General features: G+C 41.2%; 1 protein-coding gene across 4 annotated transcripts in view; it reads left to right on the top strand.

Moving 5' to 3' along the window:
* Positions 1–1,492: 1,492 nt before the first annotated feature.
* ARHGAP21 (Rho GTPase activating protein 21) overlaps positions 1,493–25,380 on the top strand; it is a 109,857-nt gene continuing 85,969 nt past the window's right edge. For 3 of the 4 annotated variants that reach the window (XM_032700817.1, XM_032700798.1, XM_032700807.1), the window contains exon 1: positions 2,252–3,104. In XM_032700817.1, the coding sequence (XP_032556708.1) occupies positions 3,018–3,104 (87 nt within the window). In that variant the 5' untranslated portion in view covers positions 2,252–3,017. Of the gene's footprint in view, positions 1,568–2,251; positions 3,105–25,380 lie in introns of those variants that run through there. The other variant, XM_032700778.1, reaches the window with a different exon arrangement.

Genomic DNA, 25,380 nt, shown 5'->3' with positions numbered 1-25,380 from the left:
AATTGATGGGCAATGTAAAAAAAGTAAAAATGGAAGATTTGTCACTGTATTGATGTAGTTGTGCTGATATAAACAGAAACTTCTCAGATACTATACAATCACTGAGTCTACTTATGGTTTACTCTCTCTGAGACATTTTGTAAATTTGACAATGGTCTCTATGGATATTAGTTATGATGCTAATTTACATTTGGAGTCATTACTGTGGTTCCTATAGAAAAAATTATTATGAACACACAGAACCAATTTTGTATACATTATGGATTCTTGATGATGTGTGCACATGCAGACTGATATATTGACTTCAGTGCAGAGAGCAGTATTCAACTGAGCACACAGCTACACTTCTTGGTTCTGTTTGATAACAGATTCTCAACAGGAAAAGTGCCCTGACTGTTCCCCTTCTCCACCCTTCAAAAATCTCAAGTGATTTTAATTTTGGTCTTTTCAACTTCTTGACAACCATTGAGTAGACTATATTATAACAGTTTGCTCAAGGTCTGGATGGCAAATAAATCTTTAAATGCTGTATGACAGTGAGAAATTATTAGGGATCTGGGCAGAACTCTCCTGCAGATTGCCAGCTGGACAGCAGTATGCTTATTTAAAACATGTACATATAATCTCTGGTCCAGGTCAGGTTCAGCCACAAAGTAGTCTTTAACAGCAGAAATTTATGAGAAACTCAAATTTTTCAGATACTACTACACATTTTTAACTGTATATGAAATCCATAGCAGCACACAGTACTGTAGGTAAGCACCTGAAGCAGTGCAACTGGCCACGAGTTGTAACACCCTTTTAAACTTGGCAGACAAGAATTAGCATATGGGCCTTGAGATTTTTCCTCCAGCTACTGGAAGTAAGCTCTTTCCTCGGTTTTCTGGATACCAATATTCATCCCTGCTCACTATGCAATTGCTGATGGATGTTTGTTGATGACCAGTCCAGTCACCTCTTTTCAGAGATAGCGATCTCACGATCAAGAGTAGCATAGAACAAAACTACCACAACCCAAAACTTTACTATTGTTTTGAGAACACGAACTAGACACAACCTTTTGTTTCACTGACGACCTTTACTAATTCTTACAAATGCTTTGTTTTTCTTTGTTCTCTTTCACAGAGACCCTACTTGTTCAGCCTCTACGCTGGAAAACACAATTCCAGAGAACGAAATTAAAAATCACACACTCCGAGCACGATAAAGTATAGAAAATGTTTAAAATCACCGCCTTCGCGGAGACAACAAAACCAAGTTCCCCCAAGACTTGAGCCAGGTCCGTCCAGAGCCAGTCGAGGGGCGGTCGCAGTCCCGGCCCTCCCGAAGCCAGGTGCAGGTGGAGCTGACGGCAGAGGCACCAAATCCTGCGTTAGGGCGGAAAATCTGAGCTCGTTCCTGAGTGAACACCCTCCGAAAACGCCCAGGGAAGGCGCAGCACACGCCACCGCCCCAGGCCGTACTGGCGGGCGGGGGCCGGCGGGGCTCTGCGCTCCCCGGCCGCAGGGCGGGTGCCCTGGACGGCAGCCGGGAGCCAGTTCCTGCCCTCGCGGTGTCGTCTGAGGAGGTGGGTGGATTTTTGGAGGGAAGAAGAAACCGCCAGCCTGGAGGCGGGGGAAGGGGACGGGGACGTGATCCCCACCGGCGGAGGCAGCGGGAGCCGCCAGCGCTGGGAGCGCCGCGGTGGGGGAAGGGGCCGGAGCCCCGCGGGCCGCCGAGTAAGAGGGGCAGGCGGAGGGACGTGGGGCAGCGCTGCCAGCCCCGCCCGGTCGGCTGCGGGTGGTGGTCGCTCCTGCCCCTGTCAGGGCGGGGGCCGCGTGTGGCGATGGGACGGAACTGGGGCCTTCCCGGTGATGGGGTTTAACGGGACGGGGCGGAACGGGGGCCGTGCTGGGGCCCGGGGGAGCGATCGTGGTGAGCGGCGCAGGGGAAGCGGCACAGCCCCCGCGCCTTCTGGAGGGCGCCGGCTGGAGCCCCTCGGCACGCCCGCGGCTCCCCCGCTCGCCGAGCCCGGGCCAGTGCCCAGGTAGCTGGGGGAGCTCGGGGAGGAGCCCGAGGGGGCGCAGCTGGCGCGGCGCGATGGCCCCAGCGCCGAGACGCCCTAATTGGCGGCGGGGCCGCAGCAGCCGCCGACTCCCGCTGTCGGGGCGAAGCGGCGTCCGTGCGGGGGGAGGCCCGAGGGAGGGGCGCGGGCGGGGCGTGGGGCGCGGTGGTCTGATCGCGAACGGCTACGGCTACGTCGACGGGGGGAGGGAGCCGCCTATGAGCGGGGCAGATCTGCGTGAGAGACAAAAGCCCGGCACGGCCTCGCTGCCGCCGGAGGGGTCTTTTGTTGCCGCTTCTTCGTCGGGGCTTGTGCGCTTCCCGCCGCCTCCGCTCAGTCACACCGCTGGATACGGCCAGTGCAGCAATCGCGAGCTGGCAGCGGCCTCCTTCCAGGCTCGGAGAACGAGCGGCCCCTCGGCCCCGACCTCCACCAGTTGATCAAAGTTCGGCCGGGCCGGGCCGGGGAGCGGCCCCACCGCCCCCGCCGGCCGGGGCTGCGCGGGCAGCGCTGCCCCGTCCTCACTCCCTCCGGCGGCGTGTAGCGAAGTAGGAAGGAGCGGACACCTCCCGCCTCTCCCCGCCTGCCCTCTCCTCCCCGCGGCTGGGGCTCGGGATAGGAGGAGCCGGAGGAAGAGGAAGATGACGAGCGGGTGCAATTAGCCTAACAAGGGACGGGCGGTGGAGGCGGCGGCTCCTTGCCGAGGACTGACACATCTGCTCTCTCTCCTCCTCCAGCCATGAAGGCAGAAGCCGGGGAGCGCAGCTGAAGCCCAGGGTCGTTCCGGCGCTCTTCCCTATGGCAACCGCGTGAAGGGGCCGAGCCCCCCTCCCCCGGCGGCGGGGCTGGGCTGGCCGAGCCTCGCCTGCTGTGTGCGAGCGGCTCTGGCGTTGACTCCCCCTTTCCTGTCCGTTCCCTTCCCCGATGTGGGCTCCAGAGGATTTGCGCCTCCTTTGTAACCGGGAATGAAATAATGGCGACCCGGTGGGCAGCGGGGCCACCCGGCGGAGATGGAGACAACGAGCCCCCCCCGGGCGGCGGTAGCGGCGCCGGCGGCCAGGTAGGAGCGGCGGGGGCGGGCGGGGCGCGGGCCCGGCCAGGCTGCCGCCTCCCGCCGCGGGGAACGGCTTGGCTGGAGCGGGCTTAATGGCCGCCCCCTCTCTCCCTCCCTCTCTCTGTCTCTCTCCCTCCCTCCCTCCCGCTCTTCCTGCCCGCCCGCCCCGGAGTTGCTGAGAGTTGGACGCTGGGAGTGGTGCGGCTCCCCGGCAGCGGAGGGGAGGCAGCCGCCCGGCCGAGCGCTCTCGGGGCGCCGCTCCGGGGCCGGGCGGCGGTGGCGCCTCCGCTGCCTCACGGGCCGGGCGGCGGCTCCGCTTCCCGCCCCGCGGAGCCGCCGCCGCCCTCGCCCTCGGGACGGCGGTTTGCCCGGGGTCAGCCCTTGGGCCCCTCGCTCCCCACCCGGCCCCTCGGTCGGATCGCGGCGTGTCACCCCTACGCCCGACCTGCTCGCCTTGTCCTGACGCCTGTGCCCCGTCCCCGAGGGACGGGAGCGCTTCACTGGGCGGCACCGGGGGTACGGCTCCGTCCTTGTCACACAAATCTGCTGGGGTGATTTTTACTAGAAATAAGGGTCTGGCCTCTGCCTCCTTGTACCCAATACTTGCCAATCTCATGCCTGTCTGTAACGGCTTATATTAAACGTATTTCTGTCCGTAGCATTTGTTGCTGCCACAATCGTCTCTGTCTGTTTCGTTCAAAAACTTCATAGTATGCCCTGTGGTGGCACCATTGCATGTTTTGACTCGCAAGACAAAGTTTTTAACGCAGAACCATGTCTGATGCTTCTTTCTGTGCTCCCTATTAATAGTATAAGTGTCTATGAAACAACTGCAACTTCAGGTCCAACAAAATACATGTAAGAGTTTCAGTAGGCTTGTTTTAAGATTTGTCGTAAACTTTATTTACAGACAAACGTGCTTTTGTATTTCTCAGGGTTAGGACATGTTGTGCTAAATCTGCATAGGGCTGTGAAATATACACCCCTTTTGTTTGCTGAAATTGAAATACGGTAGAGTGATTTTTAAACCTACAGAACTTAAGTTTTAAAGTATGGGTGATTTTGGGGTTGGTTGTGGGTGTTTTTTTGTTTGTTTTGTGTGTTCTGGTTTGGGTTTTTTTTTTTTCCCCTTTGGACACTGAGTTTTAGTTTATTGCTATCCTCAATTCACCCTTTTGCCTTGGTTTAAAAGTGGCACATATGGTATGGTAAGATTTTCCTTTCTACTGTTACCTCATTTAAGAGATTCACACAGTCTCTTAAAGCGGGTGAGGTGAGGACAGAACTGGAGTCCTAAGTAAGGACACAGAAAATGTTAAGACTTTGTGATAAAATGTGGTTGAAAACGTGCCATGTTTGAAGAACCTGTCCTTCAATACTGTTCAAATAGTGTGGGAAGAGGGGGGACACCACGTCTAAGGGTAAAAATTAAAATCTGCTCTTTAATTCTATCATATTGAAACTGCTGGTCTTTTGGCACTGGCCCTTGTCATAATCCACCTATCCCTGCTGTAGTAAGCCCCAACAAGGCCCGTGGCACTTTTGGAGCTCATCATGTTAAAGCTGTCTAATTGGGGACTGCTACTAGGTGTGGAATTGCAAAATGGACTCCTCTGCCTGTTGTTTTACCTGGTACTTACCCATACATGTTGCAGTTAAAATGTAACTGCTAGAAAACATACACTTAGGCTGGTGATTGCCTTAATCACAGCAGGCCTGATGTAATCTTTGCTTGAACTTAGACAGTCCTCCTGAATCAAGGTTGTGTTGCTTTCTCGGTTACCTTAATATTGCTGCATGTCTTAAAGTTCACTTTATTTTCTTACAGTTTTTTTCATAGATTCATGTAAAATGCCAAGAGAGAGGGAGGATTTGTGATTTGGCATCTGCTGTCTCAGTTCAGTAGATGAAATAGTTACTGTGTGCAGTGCTTGATGTACTGTATGTGAACAAATCCCTTTAACTGAAGTCTTACTTGTTTGTACTGGACAGTAAGAACGGCTTTTCTGTTTAAAAAATCAGAAAACACCTTTAATGAAAGACAATTACTATAAAAAGGGAATTTTAAGTTCTCAAAAAAATTGCTGCAGTTGCAGGGTTTGACATGCAAGATATTAGCAACTTTGGGAAATGATTTATGGTTTTGGGACACTGTATCCCATATGGTGTTTGCATGGTAATGCAGTAATTAACTCATTTCATTTTTAGCTGTAGACCTGTACATGTGGCAGGTTGTCACGAGGAAGACTCCCACCATAGCACTTGTTCATCACAGTCAGGGGAATCGCAGCAAATTAGGATTGTCAACCAGTTTAAGGTTTTGGAAATACACAACTGTAATCATCAAGGTTTCAGCAAGAACTGAAAAACTTGTCCTCTGGCTTCAAGATCAGTGGTCAGACAAAGAAAGGGCATGTCTGACTGAGAAGTGGTGCTTCTGTGTATCTTTGTGTACAGAGGTGGGAGAATAGAGGACATGCGATTTGAGTCTTCTAGGTACTGCATGCGTTGGTTGATAATTGTGTTTTGTTTTGGATGCCTGTCTAATCTGATATTAAGTTCCTTTTGGTCATGCCTTGCCATGGTTTCTGTTTTTATTTTCACTTCATTTTTTTTCGTTTTCCCTTTGACATTGTACCTGGTGGTCTTTCTCACTTCAGAGCCCCTTCGCTGAAACGATTGTTGAGAACAAAGATTGCGCGTTCAGGCTTGCAGGCTCCCGTCTGAACATGGAGCGCTTGCTCAAAGGGACAGGTCACGTATTCTGGGCTCTGGGGAGAGCTGGCAGAGAGGGCCAGGGACTCTCAGGGCTGTTTGCCATTCTGTTTGAAATCTGACACACGTTTACAAATGGAAGAATTGCTGAGCTTATGTTCATAAGGACAGATAAGCTAGAGCGTGTTCTTTCTGGCTTTTAGATTAATAGGCATATGCTATCTCTGTTTCGTCAGGTTGTAGCGGTGTTTTGCTGGAGTGTTTAAGCCCTGCTGAGGTACAGGCAGTACTGCTTCAGTCACAACATCCCATCTACAGGCCTGTCCGGATTTGAGGCTGGAACTGGCTTCTCTCTTTGTGTCAGTTTAATTTCCCGTCCTTTGCCTAGAAAGGCACAACAAAAACTGCCCTTTTATTGATTTTTTTTTTCTTTTCTATTCCCACTGGTTTGCATTTAAAGAATTGCCAGGTCTGTTTTTGGTATAATTTACTGTTCTGAATGTTAAATGCAGGATGAAAAAAATAGTAACCACAGCATGTTTAGCTTTAAAAGTGAGATTTTAATTCTTAGTAATACTATTTCCTCAATTTATGAATATTAAAAATACTTTATCACATAATTTCATTAAGACTGTTTGATATTTTTCTCTTGGAATTCATTAGAGCACACATACATTTATATATTTATTGCAAATTTCTAATACTTTACTGCAAATTTGTAGTAAGAGTGTGAGGTTTTGGGTTTGTGGGATTTTTTTTGTTTTGTTTTGCTTAACAGCTGAGTTGTTAGGAACAGTGACTTGCCTTTGGAGATTCCCAAGAGCTTCTGCATTTGGCAATAGTTAGGAATACATTTCCAAAGACTTCTGTAAAAGAAAAGGCAGAGGTTATTTAGTACTTGCTTTGTAATCACAACTGTTCAGTTTCAGAGAAGGGAAAGAAAATCCCACAATATTGTCACTCCTACACCTTATCAGAGAGAGCACAACTGCATAAGCTCAAGAGAAGCATGTGCTGGGTCAGGAACTGGAGAAGGGCAATGATGCCGCTATAAATAGAAAATCATTTGCGTTCTTGCTAACAATAATTAATAGATCGTTTACTATTTTAACGACCTGGTTGGGATGACATTGCTAAACTTCGGGTGGTGACTCCCAGGTGTTACAACTCTCTAGGGGCAGAAGGACTGAAGCTGTATTTTGATCCTGCATTTCAGTCTTTATGTAATTATGCCTGTGAACGTGTAAACTGTTCTGAAACTCTGTGTTGTTGGTATTGGTGCTTTTGCTATGCCTGATACTTAGGCGCTGGAAGGTTTAATTGTAATGTTGAAGTTATCAGAATTAGAGAAATGCACTTGTAAGATTTTTATATGTCAAACAGTACACAATAATGGTTGTTAGGAGTGTACATTACTTAGGGGGAAAGAGAATTCTGCACAAACCTTCTGTTAAGGGAGAATAAATTCAGTATAAATACCAGTCTTACCAGGAGCTGTGATTGCAACTATTCAAAAGGCTGGAGTCAAATCCTGTTTAATCATGCAAGCATAATGCTGACTTCTGCTCTCATTTATGTCACAGTAAGCATAAGATAATTTGACAAAACATGAATCTCTTCCATGAGGAAATGTTACATATTTGATAAGTGACAATATAAAGCAGAAAATAGTTCCTTCAAGAAAAGGAAGGTATCTGCCTTCAAATGTACCTGTGTTTGATGTTTTTTTCAAAGTGACTTTTTGCTTCCCAATAATACAGCTTTGTTGATCATACCACTTTGATAATTGTCTGAAAAAAATATTTTTGCAAGACAAACGGAATGGATTGAAGAGTATCTTGAACTGTGTCCGTATAAAATAATTACGTATATTTAATGCAGTATGCGCATTATAAGAATGAACTTTTTTTCTTTAGCAGGTTTGACAAGCATCAAATGACTGAGTTGACTTTTTTCTCTATATAAGCTATTTTTAATGATTTCTGTTTTTAAAATGTGAAAATAACGTCTGCTACTTCAGATGTATTATTTCATGTCCTTCATATTTACTTACATGAAAAAATAATTGAGAGAACAGTTGGGGAATAGGAGGTATTTAGTCTTGTGCACTGTATGCGTTTGTGATCTTGGCCCTCTTGTACCTTTGAAAACATCTTACTGGAAGTAATCATAGCTCAGCTGAACAGTCTGTGCTCTGAAAAGAGTGAAATAAAAGCTGGCCTTTTCTTTTTCTTTTTTTTTTTTTAATTTTGTGAATACGTACACATATTGCTTTGTAGATGGTGATTAGAATATAAACATGTGCAACTGTCAGCCTTACTAAAAGAAAAACTTTCTGTATCTCTTTCTAGGGAGCAGCGTTAATCTAAGCTATTAGGAATATATACTGGTGCTTTGTAGCTGGTGTTTTTTATTTTTTCTCTGATAACCACTGGAAGAAAAATTGAGGTTTTCTAGGATTCAGAGGCTGTAAGTTATTCTTCCTTGCAGTTGTTTTTGTATTAAATTGCATAGGATAGGAAGCAGATATAAAAAATTGGGAAATGATGTTAATTAAAAACAAGATTTATTTCCTGTGGTTAACAGGGGTCATTGTTTTTAAAAAGTGTGGATTAGCCTTGGTTATAAATGGTGAGGCTTCTAAACTGGCATTGAAACGATCTGAATTGACAGCACCCCAGAAGTCAGTCTGATGGGCTGTTAGATCCCTGATTGTGGAAGGTGTCAGAGTCTATGTTCTCTTCAAAACCTTAGGGCCTTGCTGTAGAGGAAATGTTTGTCTGCCTACCACAATAGATAATATATTAAAAATAATGTTATGCTAAGCATAGTGCAGAGACACTATATGAGAGTTATGCTGTCTGGTCAGATCGATGCATGAATGAGGGTAAGCATGTCACACTTTACTTGTCTATAATACAAAATGTAGATAATGGCAAGTCTCCTTCCAAATCCTTCTTATGTCTTGTAATTTTTAATATTTCTGCAAAGACACTTCTGTGGTATTTTTTGCCCATCACCCAGCACTAGGCACATGCAGTAGAAGTATGATGGGTAGGAGCAGCGACATCAAACAGGCTTTGACTGTGTTCATATCAGAGGCTTGACCCATCCTTCAGGAAGGATATTGAGGTGCTGGAGCAGTTCCAGAGAAGAGAAACAAGGCTGATGAAGGGACTCGAGCACAAATCCTCTGAGGAGAGGCTGAGGGAGCTGGGGTTGTTCAACCTGGAGAAGAGGAGGCTCAGGGGAGACCTCATCACTCTCTACAGCTCCCTGACAGGAGGTTGTAGCCAGGTGGGGGTTGGTCTCTTCTCCCAGGCAACTACTGATGGGACAGGAGGGCAAGGTCTTAAGCTGTGCCAGGGGAGGTTTAGGTTAGATATTAGGAATAAATTCTTTACAGAGAGGGAAATCAGTCATTGAAATGGGCTGCCCAGGGAGATGGTGGATTCTCCGTCCCTGGAGGTTTTTAAGATGAGACTGGATGTGGCACTTAGTGCCATGGTCTAGTAACCACGGCAGTGTTGGATCAAGGGTTGGCCTTGATGATCTCAGAGGTCCCTTCCAACCCGGCTGATTCTATGATTCTGTGATCTTGTAAACCTGAAACTGCCTAATCTTAGTGTTGCAAGGTGGGATAAGCTGTTTTATGTATGCAGTTCTTGAATGCATAAAACTGATGGGAAGGCTTCCTCTGTGGTATTTTTCCTTTTTGCTGTTATTTTTTTAAACCAAGGTGAAATGCATTTTTCATTTACTCTAGTTAGATGGGAACTCTGGCTACTCCCTAAGTTGTTGTTTATCTTGGTAGTGGTGAAACAATTTTCTGAATTTACTGTTTTATCGTTGCTGTTGAATTTGCAGAGAACTCTTCTGGGGAGGTGATATTAGAGTTTAGAGAGTGGATCACTTGGTAGTAGGATCATAAAAATTAGGCACAACTATATGCTTTTTTCTCTGGATCTCTGCTTTGGGGGGGCTAGAACTACTGCAGTTTTCTGAGTTGGTGTACCCTGTTGTTCTGTATGCCAATGAATTGTGTTCAGCAGACAGTGTTGCTGCTTTATATTTTCTGTTCTTGATTTTTGCATTGAAAACTTATAGTTCAGAAGTGTTTGAGTGAAGCATTGAAAGCTGTTGCTGCAACTCTCTGAACAGTATGATGTTTAAGAGAGCCTGATACAAATCATGTTAGTAAATATTTGGTGTTGGGCATAAGAGATTCTGTGTGGGCATTCTGGAAAAATACAAACAGCTGTTTAGATTTTGACTCTGGCTTGCAACCATGCGTGTACATCTTTGGGAGTGTAGGTAGTAGGCTTATTTTTGTTCTAAATTTCTTTATTTCCATTTGCCAGCAGCTGCTGCTTTGGTGAGAGTGAATGAGGAGCCTCCTTAGAGGACATGGCTAATTACAGATCCACTGTTGGTGGAGGGGGACACTCCGAGATAGACATTTTCTTTTATGTGTGTGTCATTTGCATAATGTGTTAGGACACACAGTATGGACTGCATTAAGCACTAGCAAATATGCTGTAGGGAATAATCTTGCACTGGCATCACTGAGCTGGCTGGATAACACGATTTTCCTTATTTTTAATTTTGAGGTTTATGTTTGTTTGAAGGGCCAGGGATGAGAAATCAAATAGAAAACTTTAAACTGTATTGAGGAGAGAGATTCTAAATGCTTCTAACTCAACCAACAGTTGTAGTTGGTACAAATAGGTTGAAAAGAGAAACCTGAACCTGTTTCTTCTTTTTATATTTTTTTTTTTACCTAATAGAAACGGTGGTGTGCCCTCCTACTTGTTTCTATGTATATCTCGTTGTAGACTTTACTGAAACTTTATTACAAACCACCCACCCTTTAAAATTGTATTTTATTCTCTTCTAGTTTAGTTTTTCATCTAAAATATTTGGGAGTTTTTTTGTGTTACAAAGTTTGATACAATACGGGAATGAACAATCCTGTAATTAAAAAATGCTAAAAAAATCAAAGCTTCTTAAATCACCTTAAACCTTAGTGTTGAATATACCTGCATACTTTTTTTTATTTTAAGTGCGAGGGCACAGAAGACTTAATTAAAATGCTTTCTTATGATGCAGTTTAACACTTTGAGATGGGTGAGTGTCTTGCATACTACTTGTTCATGGAATGAGCTAAAAGAGAACCTTTAAATTCTCAGAAATCCCTTTAGTATCGCTTGCTTTGTGGCAGACAGACAGAGTCTGCCCAGTGATATGTTCATGGCATTGAAGTGAACTTCTCAATTTTGAGAACTAAAACTGAGCTCAATCTACAGCTTAGGTTGTGGTTTTACATTGGAAAACTGCACATGGAGAGATGTTGCTCAAGAACTGGTTTATGGAGCTAAAGTAGTGAATTTCAAAACCATAATTCAATTCCAGTTATTTTTGAGGAAAACATGACATTTTAATTTGTTCAAGGTCTGTCCTGTTGTAATAAGATTTGGAAGTGGCTAATTTCCTAAGAAACTTGACAGATATTTAAATACAATTCTTTAATTAAAATCTATTATAGTTCAGACAAGGTTAAGCTCATATGTCCTCAGTTTTATAATATCTAAGTGAACTAGAGTTCAGTCAGCAGTTGCAGGAGTATGAAAAGCTGTCAAAATTTCCTTGTGATGCAAGAACTGAGAACTGAAATATTTTGTTGTTGTTTTGGCCAACAAAAGAAGCAGCAGGTCTAGTATGTGCTCCTCAAGCAGGTGACTCTTACTACCTATATGTTCTGACCTGTTTTTGGTAAGATAAGGATCTGGTTAGGGTTATCTCTGAGAAGAATGCTGCAGTTTTCATGTAACAAGCTGTCCCATTGCAGTTCATGCTTTGTTATTGTTGCTGTGCTTTTCTTCTCAGGTCTCTTAATTTTGATGCAACTTTAATAGGGAGCCCGTGACTCCAGTGAAAAGTATTCCCATGTGTAGCCACAAACATTTCTTATTCATCAATGGCTGTAAAATCTGACTTGTTCCTTCTTGCATGCATTTTAAAATTTTATTATCCTCAATCACCATGGTAAAAGGTGAGTAAGTAAACTTTGCCCAGAGTAATCAATTTTCATGGCAATTTTACAGGTCTTCTGCTCCATTCTCTGTACGTGTACTGGTTTTGTATGGGTCTGTCTAAATACAGTCTTGCACTTTCTGTATGCTTTAGTTATTTTTTTAAAAAAACATGTTGGAGAAGTTGTTTTGGAGCTGCTGGTGAGGTGGGATTTAAACATGATCTCCTTTCTTAAGGAGAGAACTTGTGTACTGCTTTGGGGGTATTAAAGTTTCCCATCTTGTCAAATTAACAATAATATGAAAATTGGAGGAGTGAAACAAGTTAACATGAATAATCTTCAGTGTTTCTTGCAATCTGTGCATCTGAATCAGATGCTGGAGTAACTTGGTAGTTGTAAGTAGTTTGGCAAGCTGGTATTGTGATCCTGATGTCACAAGTGTCTTACAAGCTCATTACTTGCATCTCTTTTGTTAGCATTTTAATTTAAAAAAGGGAAGTAGTATTCCTTTGTCTTAACACCTGACCAAAATGGGCTTTGTGGCTGAGTCTGTGCAACAAAGATTTTTTTCTAGATGAAAGTGTTACGAAACATGGTCTTGTAGAATGGGTGCTGGCCAATACCTGTAGCATTTCATAGCCTGTGCCCTTTAGGTGTTGTTTTTTCATGAGTTCTTTATATGTGGTTGTAAGTAGTTTTCTCTCTATTTGCACTGTGACTGAGGCTACGATCCAGCTGTGTATCTGAACAGGTCTGATAGCTTTCTGCTATTTTTCATGAGTTAAATGGCAACGGAGAGCTAAAGTGCTTATTTTTTTAATCTGTCTTTGTAGAGAACTTCTGCTTGCTGATGCAGTTATTCAGATGAATTGTCTGTGAAGAAATGTTGAAGGACCTTTTGATCTTCAGCACTAGTTGATATTACTTGACATTTATGCACACTTCCGTTTTCATTTTATATGTCACATATAAAATACTGGGAGCTAATGATTAACTAAGAGCTCATGGGTAAAGCCTTAAGAGCTGTGGTAGGTAACTCCAAGGATTAAACAGTAGCTTAATGCTTGGTCAAAAATACAAAATTTTATCCATTTCCTAATGATTTTGAAGAGTTAATATTCTCTGTCATGCCTCAGTGCACTTGGAGCTGGTGTGTCTAAGTCCCATCTCCCTTCATTTTTCCCCATCTTGGAAACAATACAGTGAAGCCAGAAAAGTCACAGAGACACGGCAACTATGATAATTGAATTTATGGAGTTGGTACTGTATCAAAACAAAAAAAGGAAGCTAGGATTTGGCAGTTTGGGAGGAGACAGAGGTGATGTTGAGATGCTTTCTCCAACTCTTGAATTTCTATGGATCAGCTTTCTACTATCTACACCAAGAACTTGAGGGTGTCAAATGAGCATGGGTGGAGTGAGAACAAGCAAAAAGAGGTGGTCCTTTGCATAAAAGTTAGCTAAGCCAATTACTCTGCACCATAATATTTTGGAAGCTAAAAGTGTGTATGCAACCCAGATGGATTTTTGAAAGAGCAATACTTTTAGAGTTATTCAGTACCCTTGTAGTGGAATGGATTATGGATTTGTGAATAATTGAAGCTGGGAGGATAGTCTAGTGATGCTTACTTCTGTGTTCTTTCCTAATTATTGGCAGCTATCTGGATTTGGTCACTGTAGGAGAAGGGCTAGGTGAACCTTTTGATCTGACCTACAGGTGTTCTTATATGTTGCAATGCTGATTCCATGATAGCTCATCAGGATTCCTTCTGCTTTCATGAGGTTCTGTACTAACCCTGATGAAACAAGGCAGCTGTTGGTGATCAGCAACAGGAAATGGAGTTTTTCAAATATTCAGGACTGGGACCTGTTTTTGCTTCTTGAAGATATCAAACTTGTCTTTGATTTTGCTCATTTTTGTTAAAGTTGCTGGTAATTCTTGTTGCATTTTATAGGTCTAATGTTCTCCAGTTTTAATAAGCTAAAATGAAATGCACAGTTACCTGCTTTTGTGTCCCTTCTATCTCGTCCTCCATCCCCCCTCCCAGTTGAAGGAGAGGGCAAGGTGATAGGGCTTATACACAGAACTTATATATGCTGTCATATTTCTTATTTCTTTTCCACTTGTTTTCTTGTTTTCTTTTCCACAGGCAAGTGGGTTTTGTTGTCTGTTGAATTGTTTTCTGCATTACTTTTTAAGTGGACTGCATTACATTGCAAGACTTCATTTCTCAATTCCAAATCTTACAAATACTGCAGCAGCAAAACCAGTAAATTCCTTAGAGCCAGTGGAAAACTCCTTTTTTATTCTGTGGTGAATGATACTACTGGGTCTTCTGTTCACTGGAGTGAAAGAGGAGTAACTATTCTGCAGTTCTGTGGTAGTAGCTTAAGGAATGGAAACAGCACTTTCAGGGGCTGCATAGCAAGCTTCAAAGACATGGGACTGAGTGATGTACAGATCAGGGAAAGAACGGCAGGGAGGAGCTCCTCCTGGCAAAATGGAACTTCTCTTCACCAAAAACTTCTCCTCTTCACCTGAAAATCAGTTATCAAGAAGGTAAAAAAAACCCCAAAACCTCCTACCTAAACAACTGTAAAATGAGACGACCATGAAATAGTTTTGTTGAGTTGGGTTTTTTTTTCTTTTTGTGGGTAGGCAGACCAGCAACCTCCACCCCCAAAACCTATTTTTAAAGGTAGATCTAAAATGTTACAAGGCGACTGTGGCTAAGATGGTTTCTGCTCTTGTAATCAGTGATTCATGACTGAGAAATTAAATTTTTTAATGTGAGTGAGTAGAGACAGTGGTAATATTAGACAGTTACTCAGCAAGGCGTGTTCAGGGTAAACAGTTCTCACTGGTAAGTTTGTCTGCAGAGAATAATTTTTTCCTTGTTTCATTTAAACCAGGGAGTTGTATAAACTTATGGAAAAAATCCTGTGTTCAGTTTAGAATTCAGTGCTGCCTGTTATTCACACTGTCCGGTGTGAGTTTATTTGGGAAAAAGATTGTCCCCCTGCAATTCCCTCAGCATGTTAACCTTTATCCATTTCATGGCCGGTGTTCAGTGGCTTAAATTGTGGATGATGCAACATCAGTCAGTGATGTAATGGTTGTCTGTAAGCTTCCTTGCAGTTCACAGTGGGAATCTGAAGTTTGGAAACAGAATTTTATCTGTGTTAGGTTCTGTGTCTGCTGTGAGGGAGGTGAAGCAGAAATACCACAATCATCTTATTTTGGATAGTACCAGAAGAGTGAATCATGATGTTTTAGTGTGGGGGCTTTTTTGTTTGTGGTTTTAGGTTTTTCGGGTGGTGTGTTGCTGTGTGGGTGGTGGTGGTTTCTTTATTTAAAAATTGTTGGGTTTTTTTAAATTCAAACCATTAATGCCACCAGATGAGCTGAGGGGAAGGCATTATGTGCGAGATTAGGAACAGGGTTTTGGGAGTGACTTGACCTTAAATTCAGTTAATACAGTGTCACTTCCCCTACTTAGATAATCTGGTCTGGCTGATTTCTGTTTGCTGCTTAGGACCCATGAGCTTTCATTCCTTGAAAAGCACCTGTAGTCTTCCCATCTCTTGTAAGTGAGAAAGTAGGAATTACAAGCATATGCCCTCAGCTGAGCATTACTAGCCTTTTGAACCCATGAGGAGCAGAGGTTGTTCTTCCTCTGTATTCTTTATCATGTGGTGCAATTGTTTTTTGTGGAACTTAGTTTCTTTCTCGCAGACACTTCTCATTTGGGAAAGAAATAAAACTAGTTGCATTTTAGAATGATTCACTACAGAAGGATCTTTCAATTAATTCTTACCCCTTAATAATCCCTTTCTGGAGTAGTTGCACTTTATTTCACAAGTCTGTTTTTCTCTGTTACCTTATTTTGGCTGTTGAATGGCTGTTATAATGTGGTAGTAGAGGCTTTACTTTTCCATTATGCTGTTTAGTACTATGAGTTCCAGCCAGTTCCTGGAAGTTCCATTGTATTTATTGCTTAAAATGATTGGAGTCTAGGCTATTTTGTATTCTTAAGTGCAGATGTAGGTTACATGATTTCAGAAATGATAACAAATATATGCGTAGGAAGATGTTTTGTGATGGCTTATGTTAACAAAACTTTTTTAATAATTGGAAAAAAAAGTATTCAGTCTAATTAAAAATACTAAAATAGGGGGAAAATACATTATTCATACTTCATAAAATAGCCTTTCAGATGAAGATTCTCCTGGACTTCAACAGGCTTTGGATCAGAGGTTCTAATAAATGAACCTTTGAAAAAAGGCTTTAATTCTTGTGAAAACCAGTCATGCCTGTTCTATTACAGTTCTTTAATGCTGACTGCTTTTTGTATTATGTGCTAGAATATAACTTGCATTGTATACTTGCTGCAAACCTTCTTTTGGTGGAATCAGTGTCAAGTTTAAGCAAAAATACCCCAAGCAACTAACATTTTCTTCAATTCTTAGAGTAAAAAGCCTACAAATACCAGTCCTTTTTCTTTTTGTAATGCAAAACTAGATTTACTATTGAAAACCTGACATGCTGTCGTATGATTCTGTGATATGAAGTCACAACATGAAAATAGGAAGAATGTTGTAAAAAACCCAGTAATTTGAACTTAAACACACAGTGGAGGTTGATATGTTTGTTTTGGGGACAAAAATTTGATATTTTTAACAACTCTTTTATTCTTATCCAAATTTAGTGGGGGGAAAAAGCTTGTCTCTTTAAAGGAAATCTGTGAAGAATGAGTCCTGTGGTTTTGAATGTCTGCAACTTGAAAGAGTTGTAGACACATCTCTGAAACCAGGCAAATAAGACTCTTTGCTGTAAACATAGTACAAATTGTGAATTTAAAAAAAATGTGACTTTAAAAAAATGTAAATTTAATCTGAAAAAGAAAAGGAAAGCTAAAAGAAAATCTTGAACATCTTTCCATAATGAGTCATGGACTGAAGTATAATTATACTTCATTCAGTGTATCCTTCCAGCATTAACAAAGTCTGACTGTTTTAAGAGAATTCTTTTCCTGTTTCGTTGGTTTTTGTGGCTTTTTTTTTCTTTGCAACTTTACTTGTAGAAGCCTCATGTGTGAAGGGTGTAGGTATCTTACCTAGAAATAACAGAGTAGATGGTTAAATGTACTCTCTAAACACTCAGCTGGGAAAGTAGTAAGAACATACCAATGTTTCTTAAAAAAACCTGCTTTTAAGTTTTTTTCTTAATTGTAATTGAATTTTATCTGTTGTTCTGCTCTGTGATCCTTTTGCAGGAATTTGTAGTCAACTGTGAATATTTGAAGTATTTTTTTCTCCTGTTAGACTGCGAATAATGAGGTAGATTAATGTGAAAATGTACCTTATCAAAGAACATAGTTATAAATTTGGTAAGTAGATTTTTGTATAGCCTGAACTTGGAAGTAAGAGGTAGTCAGAATTGCTCGCAATGGCAAAGTACAGGGATCAGCTGCTAATGTCGTAATTAGCTGTGGTACAAAGAAAAGGCTTTTCTGTAGTTTCCACAGGATTTTACCTGGAGCCTGGAAACCACTGCTGTACCTGGTGCAATCACTCTGGTATTAAATCTTTCTATGACTCAAGAGTTTCTGGCTCTCTGAGATCTGTATCAGGGTGAATTTGTTCTTCTGATTCCTGCTTCCTTCCATATACCCATGTGATTATATACTGTAATTGTAGATGCTATAAGTGGTTGCTGAAGCCAGAAGTTTGAGAAAATTGACATTTGTGTGAATAACATTGTTTCAGTAAAATTAAATGAGAACAGCAGAGAAGTGGATACCTCTTTACACTTACCTTCACAGTCTCATGTGCATGTTAGCAGAGGGTACTGCCAGAGTATATTGGACATGAATCATTGAGGTTGGAAGGCACTTCTGAAGGTCATGTAGTTCAGTAAACTGGAGCAGGCGACCCAGGATGGTGTCCAGGCTGGTTTTGACTACAATGATGGAGATTCAGCAGCTTCTTTGGCAACCTGTTTCAGTGTTATGATTGTGCTTATAGTAAAAATTGGGTTTTTTTTAATGTTTGAGTGGGTTTTCCTGTATTTCAGTTTGTGTGCAGTGCCTCCTGTAGTTTCATATTTGACCTCCAGCTGGACCTCTTGCTGTCGTTCGTAAGTCTTTCAACCTGGCAATTCAGCCACTTTCAAGTTGAGTTCACTGTCCATTTATCTAGCCCGTACTTCATCAGTTTGTCTGTAGGAACATTATGGGTGACAGTGTCAAAAACCCTTCTGATGTCAGGATAAAAAAGACCTGCTGCTCTTCTCTCATCCACCAAGCCACTCAACTCCTTACAAATGACCATCAGGTTGATTAAGCATGTTTTCATCTTGATAAATCCACCTTCTTGTCCTTTGTGTGTTTGGAAACCTGTCTTGTTGCCCTTCATGTCCCATACCTGATTGAAATCCAGGTGGGCTTTGGCTTTTCTAAGCCCTATCACCACATGATCAGACAGGGTCTCTGTTTCTCCTGGGTCACCTGGATCATGCTTGTGATCTTGTATGCTTCCTTTTTACATTTGAGTTCAGTCAGAAGCCTCTTGTTCATCCATACAGGCCTCCTGCCACCTTTACTTGATTCTCTGCACACTGGTAAGGACCATTTTTGAGGTTGTAGAAGGAGATCCATGAAAATCAACCAGCTCTCCTTGACCCCTCTTCTCTCCAGACTGTCTCCTGTGGAATTTTTCCAAACTGATCCCTGAACAGTTCTGTTCTTCAGAAGTCCAGGGCTGTGATGCTGTTATTTGGCTTTGCTTTCTACTCTCAGGATCCTGAACCTCACTTTTCACAGTCACTGTAGCCAAGGTGGTCCCTGAACTTCACACTCCCAAGAATTCTTCCTTGTCTGTAAATATGAGGTGGAGCAGATTGCCTCTTCCTTTTTGGATCCTCAGTCACCTGTGTCAGAAAGTAACTGTTAGCACATTCTGGAAACCTACTGGATTGCTTGTGTTCTGCTGTGATGTTAATAAAATTATTAAAAATAATATATATTTTATTACTTACATTTTTTCTGAATACCTTCTGAATTGGTCTTGTACAAGATAAAATAGGAGCTGCCCTTACAGGCTCTTGGCCAGGAACTTGTACAGGGGAATTAAATACAGAGAAAAGGAAGTTTCGTTAGCGAATAATCTGTTTTATTATGCAACATAATTTGAAAGCCAGGATATAAATTTAGTAAGAAAACCAGTGAAGAGGTTTGGTAAAGGACTGTTAAATAACGATGTTTGGCACACGATATTTTGTGCAAACGCACAAAGGTCATGGAACTTCTGCCATTTGATCTGAAGTTGCTATATGGTGATTTTTTAAAAACTTCTCACTTGAAAGAGAAGGTTTGGAAATACATTTGCCTTTTGAAGATGTAGGAAGAAATGATGGCAAAAGTTTCTAGAAGAGAGCCACTTCTCCAGTACCAAATAGTTTTGAACCGTCTTATTACTGTCACGTAATAAAGAGCTTGGCATGTGTGTAGTAGTTTGTGATTGATGGGTCACAGCGTGTGTACTCACACTTGGGACAAGGCTGGTAAAGACATTCCTAAGATGTATTGTGAACTTAGAATGACACTAGGTGAATTTTTTGTTAAGGATTGAGACCTGCTGCTGGCTGAAAGGAGGTTGTGGTGGCAGGCTTTCTGCTGAAATATAAGCAACTCTGAATTTAGTTTGTGACTTTCTCTTCATTATATAGTCACCTTATAGTTTTCCCCTAATTAATCTCCTGCTTTTTTCTTGGTTTCTGCTAATGTGTTGTTTTTTACCTGTATTCCATGCATTCAGCCATGCTTGTTTTTCCTTAATTTCTTTTTGAATGTTGTAGTTTTCAGTAACTTGTTTTGATTTTTTTTTTGGCTGTAATATTACTACTCCCCTGAGCACTGACAGAAGTCTGTTATCTGATACCTTATGATTGATTTAGGGCTTGCTTGTTAAAATGGTATGTTTTCCTTGAAACTGGGATTTCATTAAGTTTCACTGGCACATTAATTTCAGGCTTTGAATGTAGCTCTCATGACTGTCTGGAACTTTACGACAGCATTTTGTGTGGTGTGTCCCTTCACACACAGAAATTACATTTTCAGTATAATGTAAAGCTTAGCAAAATTGTGCTATTTTGAATTAGTCTATTTTAGAGATAAAGGTGTTCAAGGGATAAGAAAAAAAAATAACATGACGGATCTTGATCTTACGTCTCTCTCGAGAACTTCAGTGTGATGACTGAAGAGGAGATGGCTTTTCATCAGCCAGCATGAGTATTGACTAGGGTGATGATTAGGTCAAATTTACAGTTCCTCTTTATTACCTAACTTTAGAGGCTAAAATTTTGGTAAAGAAAATAATCATCAGGTTGACTTTCTAAGGAGCTATTTTGTCTATGTGGCTCCTGTATTAACTATCTTTTTTCAGGTTCAGTGCTCAAGTAAAGTGAAGGTACAAGTCTACTTTCAGAGTTTTCTTTCTTAACTTATCCTTATGTTGGGGAAGTTGTAATTTAAAATAAGTTCCTGGAATCCCTTTGTATTTTTTCCTCATTGTGCTTTATGTTTTTAGTGTAAATCATTCTCTCCTGTCGAGATCTTGGGAATAAGGAGGAGGAAAGATGGATCTGAGATCAGTGTGCTTCTAAGAGTGATAAATCTTGATGGTGATAGTGGAGTTATGATACAGGCCATTGTACCACAGCTACCCTGCTTGTCCTTAATTTATTAGTGAGATCGCTTCAGTGAATGCTATGACTGATTTCCAGATAACATTAAAGCTACATGACTATTTGTGTTCAGGGTTGGAAATAGGCTTGAGAATAGCTCTCGAATTGGTGAGGTGGAACCCTGTTGGCCAGAGTTTTGCTGTGGCTCTGCTTATACCCTCTCCTAAGAAGTAAGCACCTCAAAATATTTTTAAGATAAAAAAATGTGAGATTTACCACAATTTTCTTGTATATAGAAAGTTGATATAAAAATTACTAGATTGAGTTAGAAGTTAAGGGAATAAGTCTCCACTCCCTACTGACTAAAACAGAGAAAATCCCTGCTTCTAGAATTAGTTTCAGATGAGATTTTTTTAATTCATTTTCTGTTATGAATTGAGCAAAGATCACAACTGCTCAGAAGCCAGTTTCCTCTAGTGTATAGGAAGTTTTCTTCCCATTTCCTCTGAGGCCTGCGTTTCTGGTGGTGTTATTAGCAGTTCACTGGCTGAAGTGGTTCACTGAAGGGACAGGCAATAAGCTGTTAAAGTGGCTAAGCCCATCACTTCTGGAAATATCAGGTAGACTTGAGAGATCGTGTGGAAAGTGAAACTTACTTATTCTTAGTTAGGGTTTTTTAATGCTGATGAATGTGAACACAAGCAAACTTTTGTTTTTTAAGATACTTCATCCATTTAGGGAAGCAAACATTCTGTTTGTCTTGCCTTTCAGGTGGACCGATGCTATTTTTTTAAGAGCTCTGGAATGATGAATTGTGCCACCAGTATCGTGAGGTTTAAGAGTATAATTCTAAGTGACACATGAAGCAACAAGATCTACTTAGATAACATCCCTGTGGAGCTACATGTGTTGAGTCTGTGGTTTTTTGCAATCAGTGTATTTCCCTTTAGTGGTAAGCACTAAAAATTACCCTGGGTTCACAGTGTAATTGAAATGTTGAGGCCAGAGGGTGAAGCCATTGACTTCCTCTGTAAATGTAATTGGGCAGTGCTTTTAGTTGAGGAAAAAGGTCTTTGCCAGTGCTACAGTAGTATTTTGCATACTGTTTGTTTTTGTCATAAAAGTTCCTTTTATCCTGTGGTTAAGAAATAAAAATATTTTAAATTCCATTGTATGAAAGAATTATTAAGTATCATGTCAAGTCTCTTTCATGCCACAAGTAATTGCCTGTTACATACAGTCAAATTCCGACACCTGGCGTCGGTGCCTTTGATCATTTAGACATGCATTACAGTAATTTTACATAGTGCCTTTTACATTCCATCTAAAAATATGTTCAGTGTCTGAACTGTAGAAATAAGTGGGATTTTGGATGTACTTCTTTTTTCAGCTTATTGTATTGCTGCTTTTAGCATCTATCTGGTCTGTACCTCACTGTTTTGAATTTGCTTTTTAGATGCTTAGATCTGTCCATTGCTATGAACCTGAGCTTCCCATGTTGTAAATGCCACTCTGGGAGCTGTGCCCTATAAAGAGAAGTGCATCATCACTTACGCCTGTGTTTTGTGAAGTTGAGCTTTTGCTCTCTAGAAAAATATGCATTCTTCAGCTCTTACAGACATATAGAAAATGGGGAAAGTAGAATTTAATCTATTGGAAAATGAATGTTGGTCGGGGAAAAAAAGTTTATTGTTCCACCTGTACTCATATAACTTTTTGACAAGAATGTGACTGACTTCATGATGTTCAGTTACGATGTTTTTTTTCCTGAAGAATGTATATAAGCATTATAGGATTGGAATGTATTAAAAGCCTATAGTTCTGCAAGTTTCTCTTTTTACTTTTGATGAGAAGATGACAATACCTGCATTTCTGTAGGACAGTTCAAGAATGATAATAGTATAGGAATGTGGATGAAATATGGATAGAGTAGAGAACCCCGGGTTATTGTCCAAAAAAGAAAAAAAAAAAAAAGGCAAGCTATGAAATGTAGCTTGTGCAATGATAACTGTGTGCTGAAGGAGTGGAAGGCAGTATGGGTGAGAATGAAAGGCTCATGTTCTTCAGACAAAAGAGAGTCAGAAGCAAATGATGTAATGGAGTGAAGAAGTAAAAATTCTTGAATCTGATTTCTTCTACGTGTGCCATCAGTCTGCCCATCTGTTAGTTCCTCTGCAGTTGCTCTTGAGGTTCTTGGCCAGTTTTGGTCAAATTCCAAGGCAGGGAAAGGTCTAAGAGATAATGAAGCGCCTGGAGATTTAGAGCAACTCAGTAGCTAGATGGAAGAGAAGCCCATGTTAATGCTTCACACTGAAGGTGGGATGGGGAAGCTCTTGTGGCCAGTCAGCACATGCATGACTGCCAAAAAAACATTCTTTCCTTTATAGGGGATCTGACAGAATGAAAGAAGATGACAGGGAGATGCAAGATGTATGAGACCGAAGTCAGTTCTACTACTCATGTAGCAACTCGATATGTTTAATTTGTTTCTAAAATAAACCTTAAGCCTTCTTAGAATTCCAAAGCTCCCTGGAAAATATGTTAACTTCTTTTAAAGTGTATTTTCTTCCAAGTCAGTTCACCTTTGGATGAATGAAGGCTTTAGAGAAGGGATGGAAACTTGCACAATGGTGGGGAAGACCTTAATCAAGTCCACGTATTTTATACAATGAAAAATACTGAAAGTGATTATTTGGTTTCATATTGTCATATGACTGATCCGATAACACTATTCCTGCAAAATTGGGCTTGGTCTACATAGAAAAAAAACATGGAAAAACTGATGGAAAATTTGAATTTTTGAATTTCTTCCAATTACCTAAATTGTCAGGAGAGATTACTAGATATGTAGAGCTTAATCTTTGAGGTTTGTTTTTTTAAAAAAGTAAAGATTTGAGTTTAAGCCTCTGAAAACACAGCATATGGAAGCAAGGTTACTAAAATTTTATTTGTGGGCTGGATATACGGGGAACAGGGGTGTTTGATTTTGTAGTAGTTTGTTTGCAGTACCTCATCTTCATTCCAAGAAATGAAAGCTTCATCAAAGTTCTAGACAAGCCTCTGGCACTGTGCAACTTACTAAAGTTTGGGTACAGTCAGAAGAGAAACCTAGTCATAAGTCAGCAAGCTGTATTAGTTAGCAAGCTGTTTTTATGTAACTCTTCTTCACTGAAGAGTGACAAGTGGTGAATATTGTTTCTCTGCTGGGTTCTGTAGTTTCAGTGTGACAGGAGTTCTCTGTACTGCGTTATGTTGCCTGTAATCAATATAACAAATTGCCTGACAGATTTGAAAACCTAACCCGTAGTAGCTTTATTTGGTAGCATATGTTAGCTACTATATTTACACTTTATCCCTCTTCAGAAGAATAGAAGAAGTGCAGATGTGAATGTTGCTCGTTAGGAATCTAATGTCTTGGACTCTACGTTCCCTGTCTGTGCGCCCACAGGAAGAAATGTGCTAACAGCTGTAGGCTTCCAGTCAGAGGTGTTTCCTTAGGGAATATATAAAAAGGGTCCTTATCTATAGAGAGTAATAATTCTTAAATACGATGTTTTCAAAATTTGCTTGCAAGTAGGGTGCTGCTGTAATATTGAACAAGAGTTAGGCTTCAGACTGCACTGAGTAATTCAGTGTAAATAATGCTCCTAAGTGGCATTTCTCTGTAGCATTTGCATAACACTAACAATGTGTGAGTTCTACTCGAGCTTTAAATTTATGAGACCACAGGTGGAAGCAGGAGAAGGGCATTTGGAAAGGCTTCTGTGAAGAGTACTTGGAGGTCTCTGATGGTGTGGAGGTGAAGTGGCTGAGGAGGGTGTTCAGTGTGCACGGACCTTGCCAGCTGGAGTGTAGCCCTGAAGGAGTTTGCTGCAAGACATCTCAGTACATTGAAAGGATTTTCTCTATAATCACCAGAGCTAGCACTATATTTTCCTGTGTGTTTCTATGCACATTAATATATGTAAGGATTCTATTTTATCACAGTAAAAATTAGTATTCTGAAGCCCGATCTTGGGCAGGCAAGCAACTTAGTTGTGGCTTTGGGCTGGGATCAGAAAATAGCAGAGCTGATCACATGGCACTGCACTGCACTGAAGACTAGGAAGACAACAGGAAGTCCCTATTAGAATTATCCCTGTGGTAGGGCTCAGGCCAGTTGTGGAGTCATGTGTGCTCAGACAGGATCACTAATACTGTAAATAGAAAGCCTTCTGTAAAAGAAAATGTGTGTGCTGTTGAAACCAAAGGCATTACATTTGATGTGATTTAATTTAGGTGCTTTTACCATTGTTCCTTGGAGGGGAAAAAAGAAAACCTCCCTGCTTTCTAACCTGATCATGGCTGCATCATTACCACTGTGTGCAGTGTTTCTTCTGGAGATTCACATGTAATCTAGAAATAAGTAGTAATGTAGCTTATAGTTGCTGTTTTCACAAGGACAAATTCAGAGGTGATGGGTGGTATGGTGGGTATTACTACCATATTATATTATGGTAGTAATAAGCATGTCTGTATTTTTTTTTTTTTTTCATTATTTGTTTGGACATGAAAATAATTACCATGTAGAGAAAGTTGAAATTAAGTTGTGTTGCATTTTTTCTTTGAGCTGTGATGATGTAAAATAACTAAGTGAATAGTAGTAATGTGATTAAAACTACACTTAACAAATATACTTGTTTTTATTTCTTTCTTGAACTTGCTTTTTTCATCCTCCACTGACATACAAAACTAAGGATAGTTAGAACAAATGAACACTGAAACAAAGTGATACAGTTGTATAGACACTGCCTTAGACAAAGAGAAATTTCCACAGGAGCAGTAGTTTTTGTCATCCAGGAACTTGCA

This window comes from Chiroxiphia lanceolata, chromosome 1 (genome assembly GCF_009829145.1).
Source record: "Chiroxiphia lanceolata isolate bChiLan1 chromosome 1, bChiLan1.pri, whole genome shotgun sequence".
NCBI lineage: Eukaryota > Metazoa > Chordata > Aves > Passeriformes > Pipridae > Chiroxiphia > Chiroxiphia lanceolata.
This window is presented reverse-complemented; position numbering and strand designations above follow the sequence as displayed.